The 11,005-nt window shown below is 46.8% G+C and overlaps 1 protein-coding gene across 1 annotated transcript in view; it reads right to left on the reverse strand.

Moving 5' to 3' along the window:
* Window positions 1-11,005, reverse strand: part of timeout (circadian regulator timeout) — a 336,321-nt gene that overhangs the window by 197,490 nt on the left and 127,826 nt on the right. Inside the window, exon 16 of the mRNA XM_084606801.1 lies at window positions 4,480-4,576. Within this exon, the coding sequence (XP_084462927.1) occupies window positions 4,480-4,576 (97 nt within the window). The remainder of the gene's footprint in view (window positions 1-4,479; window positions 4,577-11,005) is intronic.

An 11,005-nucleotide genomic window follows, 5' to 3' on the forward strand; every position in this document is an offset into this window, starting at 1 on the left:
GGTCCTTAATAACTCCAATTATAAATAAAACGTATTTTGGGCTTCAGGTCGTAGTGTTTTTGTTAAGACTGGTTATTTTTGCCTGACATGATGATCACTTCCCCAAGCTTTCAGCTCCCGCTGTCAGTTTCAAGTAATTGTCTGTTTGCCATTAGATGAGGAAGTTTTGAGAGCAATGCAGCTAATGTACACTTTTAGGAAAGTACCTCTATAAGAAGAGCTTGTGGACCTCTTGGTTTGATTACCTGACAACTTCGAAAAAAAAAAGAAAACTATGATGATGGATAAGCGACCGACGAGGAATTCGTTTCGGAGCGTGCATCCGCAGAAGAAAGTTAGCCTTATTACAGTACAGCTGCTGGAAAGCGCAGCAAAGGTCCATAAGAGCAAACAAAAGAAAAAGGACGCCATACGAAAGAAAAGGGCAAACGGATACAACGACACTGACGTGCTCGGCGCACCTTATGAAGAGAAAAAGTAAACAAGTAAAAGTTAAATGTGTGCTTGAAGGGCGCCCTTATTGGTGTTATGCTCTTAAGGATGCAATTGCGTATAATCTGCGTAATTTTCCTTTCCAACGGCGGTTGCGCCGAGTGTCTTCATTTGAAGCTTTTTTGTTAGCCTGCGGGTTCCAAGCCTGGTCAAAAGTGTCTTTATACAGATTCAGGCTTTCTCGATCAGCAAAGATTAGACGAATAAGAGAGAGAGAGAAAAAAAAAAAGTAGACTCATTTTAATAGTAATTGTAAATGATGTGAAGAAATCATGCCAGCGGTGCAACCAAACACAAGCTCTGATCACTTAATAGTCTCACGATTCTGTGAAAAAACGTCCGCGACGTACGCTGTGCTCGTATTTACTAACCGGGGAAGAAACAGGCAGCTACTTGAAAACGCCCGTGAAACTTCAACTGCGAGCAACTGTGAAATAAAGGCCAGTTTACGACTGTCACTCGTTTCCAAACATATTCACCATTCTGCGGCATTTTGATGACGCATTACTTCTCGGCGTTAAGTTGCCCACAAACTCAATTTTCCGCACTGGGTTTCTACCGCTCTACAAAGAAGGCTATACGATATTTTTCTTTTCTTTTTTTTTTTTTTTGTCCTCTACGGAAGCAGCACCAAAACATTAGAAAAGATAGTGCTCAGGCATTAGAGAACAAGAACAAGCCCGCGTCCCTCGGAGTAATTCTTTCTCTCCACACTGTTCTGGCTCTGTTTTGTTGTTGTTTTTTTTAATTCCACATTTACAATGAGTGCAGACCGCTTTCGTTCACTGCCGAATAAGGCACTTTCACCGCAAGTTTCTCGTCCACTGGCCGCTCGATTGCGCGCGAAAGTTTACCCATGATAACCCCGGCCTCGGTAAATTCCGGAAGCACTCTCGCCGTCCGCGAAGCAACATAGTAAAAAACAAAAACGCGAAGAAAAGGTGAAAGCCCATATCAAGCACGCCAAGAGCAAGGAAGGGGGAAGAATTCGCGCTTGACCGCGATCCAAGCGCCACATGTAAGGGCGGGTGCTGTCGGTCGTCCGTCCGGCCAAAGGGGACTCGTAGGAAACATTCCTCGGGTGACTTCTACGAGTCCCGCGGGAGATGGCGCAGAAATGTATCCAATATGGGCACCCGAGCCACCAGTTTTTTTTTTTTTTTTTTCTGTTCTTCTTGTGATTATCCTTATTCTCCCTAGGCAGCCACATATAGCGTTCAAGAGCGAGCGCACGGCGAAAGCGGAGCCAAACGGGCGAAACAAAGAGTGAGCGCATTTCGTATTCAACACCGCTCCCTTAGCAGCTTTCGTTCAGGCGGCGCCGCCGGCAAAAGTGCTCCCTTTCCCCCGGTCTTCGTCTACCCGAACCGTCCTTTCCTTATTTCCCCTCTATATTTTCTCTTCCTCATCCTGCACCCCCTTTTCCCCCGCTGCCCCGTAAAGTGTGGCCTTGCTCGTTTTCTTTTTGTCTCGCCCATGACCTTCTCCATCACACCAACCCCAATTCTTTGTCGCTGCTATTTATTTCGCAGCGCCAGCAAAATGGAAAAGAATGGGCAGAGAAGCTAGACAAGCTGGACAGCAATGAGAGATTTTCCCGGCTCTTTTGCTGCTGCCCTTATTGTTTTCTCTTTTTCTGGGAAAGTCGACGACCGACGCACCTTTCGGTAGGCCTGTCTTCGTCTGCCGCAATGGCGCGGGATTCCTGGCGTTCGAAGAGGCGCGCTTTCTGAACCCCCTTTCGCCCCTCCCTCACCCTTTTCCTCCTCACCGTCATTCCGTTAGTCTGACCTCGTACCAATAGCTCGCTTCGAGCTGCGCCGCGCGTTGCGCGATATCTAAATTGCGGAGAGAAACGCGCGCTCGCATATCGCGTTCGCGAGGGAACTGTCGCCTCCAGCGCGTCTTTATTTCTTCCGGATTCCCAATGTTCCTCTCCGCCTCGCCTGCTTCCTTCGTCGGCCCCAGGGCGGTCAACGTCATTCGTCTCGGCGCACAGCGGGAATGCTGCACCGACGTCATCGCTCGTTGGGCGCCTCGGGGCGCGCATCGGCTCGTGACAGGTCGCTAAGCGCGACGCAGTGCGGAAGAGGGCGTCGCGAAAGGGAACATCGGGATGGGGCCACCGCCCTCGCGCTCGCAAGCAGAACAGGAAGCTCGCACAACAGGCATAACTTCAATAGACCCGATTGGCTGATAGAAGTGACCTTGTCAGACCAGAAGTGTTCCAAATAAGTTCGGGGGAGTGACGTCCACTGTAAAGAAGTGACAACTATGCGCTTCGATGCATCTTCATTACATCCGTGTCGCCCCCTGTAGGCGATTCGGGCGATATAACCGCCACGCTAGATGACGGTGTGCATACAGACGTATAGTGGTCCATGGAAGCACGACACAAAACACGACGTAAAGGCATCGACAGCTCCTAAAGCTACATCGCACTGCCAACATATTTTTTACTTACACTCTTCATCTGATTCCTCATAGGTTCCAGTTATAAGCGGAACTTCGCTTATAAGTGGAGCTTTTTAAAAGTTCCACTTATAGCCGGAACGTATGTGGAACCAGATTAAGAGCGTAGGTGTCCTTGTGTTCTCGTTCGCGCGCATTAGCATAATATCGGTGACAAACAGCTTTTCTTTTGTTACACAATTAGTGTCTCTTCCCCTAGCCCTCCTTCACCCGAATAAGCCTTTCGCCTTGCACTGTTCTCAGTAGTCAAGGAGCACTTAGTACGTACGATCTCTGCTAGAGGTTTACATGAGTACTAGGTCTGCTTGTAGAGTCCGAGCACCTTACATGATGAACCAATATGCGCGCATACCGATCCAAGCAGACGCTTCCCGGATGCTATTTCTGAGTAGTCGCAGCGAGTACTTAAAATTGTTCAATGCGCGAAAGTATTAAAAACAGCAAGCTACGATAGTCCCAAGTCCGAATGGCCGTCATTCAGCATCAAAAAAGACAGCCAAACACTGCCTCCTAAAAAGCAAATAACGATAGGCAGGTAAAATGTTTGGCATGCATCTGCGTCTCCACAGTACTGCAATTAAATCAGTTCATTTAAGCCACAACCGCGGAGCAAAGGTCGTACCGGACACCACAGCGCCGCGGTTCAGGATCAGACCCGATCCGGCCACCGGCGAAGCTGCTCAGTTAATTTAGACTAAGACATTACATGCGTTTCGTCGCCACTTTTACGGCTAAAATTGCCATCACAACAGCTGTGCTCTTGTTTCGCAGCTGGTAAAATAATCGAGTAACAAAACCGCTGTGCTTTACCCTGCGCACCCACATTTCTGATAATTATGCGCGCAGTATTCAAGCTCCATACGCACCTCGTATGTAACGCTGTCCTTTGACACTGTGAAGCTGTAGCCTTGCTGTCCTGTCTAAGCGAGCCAGCTTTCCAATACAAAGCATGGTAGGTCAAGCCCCGGCACGTCTGTACTTTTCTTTCTTTCTTTCTTTTTTTTTTTAATATGCTTTATCACTGCTTTCAACGACTATATTACAGGAAACATTTCAGGCAGTCATGCCTAACGAGTTTCTTTTTCACAATTATAAGATGTTCTAGCCTTGGCTATCGTTTACCGATAATGCTGGGTCAACATCCGTAAGGTCAGTATCTATAATGAAGGCTCAAAACTAGGATGCTGACAATGGCCCGCATGGCCATACTGGCCCCACGCTTGGGTCGACCTAGACGAAAAGGTCGGCCCGAGCATCTTTTTGTCAGTTCAGTGACAATGGACAGACTTTGTAGCGAGGTTGATTTGCAATTCCAGGCCAACCCTGTACTACCGACGCAAAAATGTTCCGCCTAAGATATTGCGGATATGGCTTTAGACTTGCGCCTCTGCCCAAGAAAGCTAACCCTGCGTCCTGTACTCTGGACGTCACCGGATAATAAATTGCGACGCATATAACATGCGCACCAGCCAGCACACATAACACACCACCGGCATGTCAGCCGCTACCACTCACCGTTTGATGAAGTCCTCAAATTGAAACTCCTGTTCTCTCTCATAACACTGCACAGCTTGTTCTTCCTCTTCTCCCTCAACGTCCCGATCTTCGTAGCCTGCGAAAGGGAAGAGATAGTTGAGCTGCGAAGTACACCTCCCGTTCTTATTCTTTTTTTTTTTTTAATCACGGATCTGAAAGTGAAACAGCGCATGTACCTCCAGACGCGCTATCGTGGAGCCCGGAAAAAGCCGTTGCTTTAAAACAGCTTACGGGAAAACTGACTTCGGCCTATGCTCATCGTCACCACTATATGCTCTGTATTTCCATTAAGGTGCTACAAAATACCACAGTAAAGCCATGCAAGTTTCAGTATAGCGGGCTTTGCGTCACTGCGTGCTTAGCGGAATAACGGGTCTACAATGCGCACGCGCAGAGCGCTAACGCAGAAATGACGTTAGCTTAAAATGAAACCACATTAGCTTGCCGCAAGCAACTTATCTTAAAAAGAGCTTTAGTATATAGTTCCGAAACAGGTAAACGCGGTGCACTTTGCACGGAGGCGAAAGGCGCTTTATAAGCGGTTCCTACTGCTGCCTAGATGTAAAACAACATACATAAAAGTATTTTAGAGCCAACTGATGCAGTAACACTCAATTCCGCCAACAAAATGACCAGGCAATACGCCCGCAACTGAAATTGTGCAAAATAACAAACGTAAACCTAGAGACGCCCCCCCCCCCCCCCCCCCCCCCCCCCCCCCCGCCATATCATTAAAAGATACAAAAAACAACCGCTAGAACAACTATATTTTCATTCAGATAACATACACTGCGGATAATATTTACGTGAATTTGATTAAACAGCCGTATTTAATTGTTTAAAAATATAAAACACCGTCACTAAACTAAGAACCATTTACATATTTCTGTTACGTCCCTGCTAGTTGTGCACCGTTCTGAGAAGTTCCAAATAGTGGCATATCAGATGAAGTGTCAAATAGGACCACAACGACTTCACATTAAGCTGAAAAAACTGAAGGCTTCTGCTGTTTTCGAAGTGCAGTCTTGAAAAATGTACATTTATAACTGCGACCAGACCTTTTGCTTCATGTCGGTTAGTCGTTCTGCACTAATTCAACAGAAAGGTGAGGTGAATGTTGTAGACCGTGCGAGTGAAAAGAACGCCATCTAAACGGCTATACTTGAACAGCGAGAAAAAACTCGGGCGTATAACGTTGATCCCTCTTGATGAGATAAGAAAAAAGATAGCCTCTTACAAGCAGGCACTAATTTCCGTACAGTTCGCGGAGGCGATCACATGAAAATATTTTCTTTTTTTGTAATTACCCACTCAGCACCAACGAAATCGGCCAGGACTTAATCGTTCGCGTATAGGAGCCGGACAAGTAGCTCGTAAAACATTTAGTACAATGAAAATTTCAGTTATCTCCTGAAGGGACACGGCGCACGACTCAACGGCGTCCTCTCCGCACGCCACTGAGAGCGGCCTGGCAGAAGCGAGAAATTTCGCTCGTTCAAGTGAAGCGTTTAGCTTCCTACTACGGGCCATCATTTTTGCGCGTTCGCTGCATCCGGTGGGTAGGCCACAGTGGTATAGTGACAGTGGTGCCACGCAGATGGCTGCGCTTAGGCTTAGAAGTCAATGCCATTCGACAGTGCTTCGCCGTTAGGTATCTTTCAGCGATAACAGGAGCAATGTTCCAGCATGCAACGGCAGCTAACCATTTGAAAAGAAAGTCGGAAAAAAAAAAAAAAAAAAAAAAAAAACGACGACAGTGGAATTGGTCCCTCTCGTTTTAACCGTTGGCAGTTTTCTGACGCGAAAGAGCTTTTTGTTTTATGCTGCCCGCCTTCAGTAGGGTTATGTGTATAAAATTAAGGACCCCCCCCCCCCCATGCCAGGCATTAGGATTTTTTTTTTTTTTTTTTGGGGGGGGGGCGTTATAGATCATTTACACGCGACAATTTAACAAAGTGATGCTTTATTTGTTATTTCTGCATTACTGTCGCTGCTGCGGGATACGACGGCGCCTTGGAGCACTGGTTTAACACCCGAGCTGTGACAAAAGAAAGACACGACTTCATTAGCTCGCCAAAAATTTACGACGCATGTGGAACGGACGCTTTCTTATACTAAACCTACGTAAGTAACACGTTAGCGTCAACAACACCGGCGCCGTTGTTCACGTTTTCATTCTTTTTTCTTTTCTTTTTTCTAGGGCCAGCAGCTCTTTGGGAGTCTACACAGCCGCTGGATACGCCGAACTCGACGGTAAGCTCCTACGGTCGCTTGAGAGCAAACAAAGCTGGGGAGGAGGACACGTCGCTATTTTCAAAAAGGCACTGAAACTGCGTTTACTTTCGGCAGTCATCCGATGAACGAGGACGAAACGCCGCTACTGCGTCAGTTCAATGAGTAAACTATAAGAACTCGCCGGCGGATGAAGAAATCCTGGCTACTAATCGATACGAAAGTGAAAGTGAACACTTATTTCGCGCGCTTACTTCAAAACGTCCGACACGCCGGCGAAGGCCGGTCGCTGCAAAGGACACGGATCGTAATCAAAACGTACCGACACCTAATTAATTCTCCCCGCCGTCGAAACATAACAGTGGCGAAAAAGTCAACGAAAACAAAACTGTGAGCACAGATAGGAAGAACGCCAAGGATTAAAAGACAAAAAGGCGTTTTTGCGGAACTATCGCAAGCTCGGCCCGTCATAAAGAACTTCGGGAAGCCGGGAAAAAAAAAAAAATCTAGCAACACGCCAACGCAAATCCAATGAATTCTTGCCTGGACTCATTTTAAATTCTTTCTTGCTTACTTTTTTTCTTCCTAATTAAAGTAAGGGCACATGTGTTCGCTATGGATAAATTTCAGGGCTTTATTTCTTTTACTTATATGCTGGGAAAAAGCGGTGAACGCACGCTAATTAACTGACCCTGTTTCAGGAAAAGCAAACAACAGAAGCAACTGCACCAACACTCAAAGGGATAACACGGCATGCGAGAAAAGAATGCAGAGTTCCGCGCTCGGAGCCAATTTACTGCCTCATTATACAGGTGTACGCGCCGAGGCGAGTGCCAAGCGAAGCATTATTCAAGTACACTTAAAAACTAAACGACCGTGTTGCCATGGGCAGCTGCCCATAGCCATTCTCTAGCGCCACTACTATGAAGAGGTATAGGCAGGGAGGGGGAAGCGCGGGAAGAGGCAAAGCGCAAAGGTACGCGCGGAGAACAAGACGCGAAAAACTCTCCACGCGGAATTTCATCCTAAAAACTCCCACAAGCCTTATTCGCGCCAACCACTAGAAAAAGCGCTCGTCTAGACACCACGCCTCACTAGCACGCGGCATAGCCAGGTTGCTTCTTTTTTGCTTCTCGGTAGTATTATTGAACTACATCAATGGCATTCGTCAGAACCCATCGTTTCTGAAGCTGTCTTATCAGTCAAATAGGTGACGTACTCTCTAGAAACCAATCTCAAGTGGTTTCCTGTTCTAAATAAAAAACACTACGCAGTACTATTACAGCGCAATAATAGAAAGGAGCGAAAGGTACACACTTAAACAAGACGAGGACGCGGGAACAAATGTATACACACGGACTGGGGCGTATATATCAAAAGGGGAGGTAGTTGGATTAGTATCGAAAAGCTGGGTTTTTTTCAGTGACCAGCACTCTGATTACGGGCGCTCTAGCATATCCGCCTCCTTCGAAACGTGACCGCCGCTGCTAAAATCGAACCCACGACTTCGTACAGAACAGTCGAACGCCATCCCGTGAGCACCACTGCGGGTATTGTCTGGAATTCCCTTCAAAAAAGTATATAAAATAGGAGATAAAAAGCGCAGTTAGCATTCTTTTTTTTTTTTTTTATCACGGCCTTATTTCTCTGCCCACAGCCAAGCAGCTTATTTACACGGTATTTATCCAAGTGTGTGCGTAGATGCAGCAAAAGTGGGTGATGTTTCTTTCCTGGCGCTCAAACTCGCCGCCGCCAAGCGGCTTTGTATGAGAACAAATTCAACGGAGTTGGCGACAATGTACAATCGTAAACAAAATGAGACGAACAAACTTCGAGGATTTATTTGCTGATTGCGCCATTATTACACGTCGCGAGCGAAGCGTTATTTTGTTTTATCTAGACTTTTCTTCTTGGCGTACATTATACAACATCCTCAAATATTAAGGAGAAATAAATACCTAAGCAATTCTGCGCATGACGTCGGTCCCTTCACAAATTGTTCACGGCTGTACTGCGCACGTAAATACATGCGTATTTACCTGTCACCTCTTGATAACCTGACAGCAGTGAGTCGGGCGGGGATTCGTGACGTCGTCGAGCAATATGACCTCGATGACATCAGCGTGGAACGAGCGATGATCAACTACCGCGATCAGCTACCGCGCGACCCACCAACGCTTGCACAGTTGCTAATGCACAAACACAGCTGGGTCTGAGCGTAAGCGGACCAAGGTAGGGTAATAAGAATCGCGCTTCGCTGAGACAATATATCATCAAGAAAATCCACGTCACTACATTCGCCCACCGAAAGTAAGTAACGAAAACTTTTCTGCCACTGCTCAAAGCACGAAGTAAAAGCGACAGGTAAAGGCGAAACCGAAGAGGTTAAAACGGTTAGGCTAACATGTTAAAAATAAGCTGCTGAGAAAAATAAAACACGTAGAAATGCTTTACCGTTAAATTGGTGATTATGCCGTTGCAAGCTTAGAATTCCATAACATTCCCGTTTTGCACTTCCCCAGAAAAAAAAAAAAAAGGGATGGAGGAGGAGAGGGAAACACGCGGACCAGCGAGAAGCCACACACCATATTATATTACTTATATAAATAAGTATGCATGCCCACACTGAGAGAGACATTACACTAAGCCGACGTCGGAATATCAAAGCAAGAGTCAAGCAATAAAAAAGGAGCGAAAGGAACCTGGAATGCACTACTGCGCGCAGCCAAATGACGAGGAAATAGGTTCGACGACGTAGAAAAACCGAACTCCTCAGATCGGCGGTGCGCGGCAGGAGGGCAAGGGAGAATTGAGGGGGAACAGGAGAAGTCGGCGGCGCGAAGACAGAAATAATGGGGCTACGGGGCGGGGCGAGGTGTCCTTTCCACCTGAATAAAGAAATGGCGCATCGTTAAAAGCTCGTTACGTGCAGCAGCAGCGGGCGCCAAGGGGGGCGGCAGGCGGAACAAAGGCAGCTTAACCTCACGGCACGTTAGGCCCGCTGCACTACCACGACGGCAGCGGCGGAACAGCGAAGGAATTGGACCCCAGCCGAGGCGGAGCACAATGGGGTCTTGGAAAGGCGGCCGCCGCAAGCCGTTACGAGGGCGCGCGTAAAAAGCAGTGACCGGTACAAAAATAATACAGAGACAGCCGCACTTCCAAGAAATTCTTTCGCTATGTTTGAACACCCTAAAAGCCTAGGATAGAGGAAGGGGGGGGGGGGGGGGGGGGGGATAGTGTGAAAGTCATCTTTCTTCATGGCAAATTTTTTTTCCTCTCTCCCTCTCTCTCTTTCTACGCAGCGTTGGAGTCAAATAATGGCTTCGCGATTATATCAAAAAGAAAACAACAACGGAGTACAAACAAGAAGTCTCATTTCTTTTCTTCTGGAAAGTCGTTTATTACCGCGTTAATCGCTTTGCGATTACGACACTCCTCAAAATCGCAAGCGCGAGGCAAACAAAATATATATCAGCAATAAACGTGGAAGTAGGCACGACGTCCGACGACAACAGACGCAGGTTTGAAAACATTTCCGGAAACAACGTGAAAGCATAGAGCACTGGTTGTACAAATTTGTGTTTCAGTGTGACAATGTTTTTCAGCGTTGGAGAAAATCGAAGAGTGCTCCTGCACCAAGCGCTCATGTGTGTTCAGAGCTTTTCGTACAGGTACCTCCCCTGCCTCGTTAGTCATACACGCATAGAGAAATCAGGGTGCAGACGAGCCGTACGTGAAAGTACTGGAAGATATCCATAGTGGCTGCACAGCAACCATAGTTCTGCACAAATAAAGTAACAAAATTCCCATAGAGAAAGGGGTTAGGCAAGGAGACGCGATCTCTCCAGTACTATTCACAGCTTGCTTAGAGGAGTTTTTAAGGTACTTGGAATAGTATCAGTTAAAAATAAGGGTCGATGGACAACACCTCGGTAATATGCAATTCATTGATAACATTAACTTGCTAAGTAACCCATGGGGTGAACTGCAAAGAATGATTGATGACATGGACAGGAATAGCAGAAAGAACGAGTTGAAAATACATATGTAAAAGACTAAGGCAATGCCTCGGGAAGGAGCATTCACCATAGGTAGCGAAGCACTGGAAGGGGTAGACGAATATCTCTACTTAGGAAAGGTGGTAACCGCAGATCCAGGCCACGAAAGGGAAATAACTAGGAGAATAAGATTGGGGTGGAGCGCATTTGGCAAGCACTCGCAGATTATGACTAGCAGCTTGCCGGTATCACTCAAGAGGAAAGTATACAAC

The sequence above is a fragment of the Amblyomma maculatum genome, chromosome 6 (assembly GCF_055883805.1).
Source record: "Amblyomma maculatum isolate TAMU_Amacu chromosome 6, ASM5588380v1, whole genome shotgun sequence".
Classification (NCBI taxonomy): Eukaryota; Metazoa; Arthropoda; class Arachnida; order Ixodida; family Ixodidae; genus Amblyomma; species Amblyomma maculatum.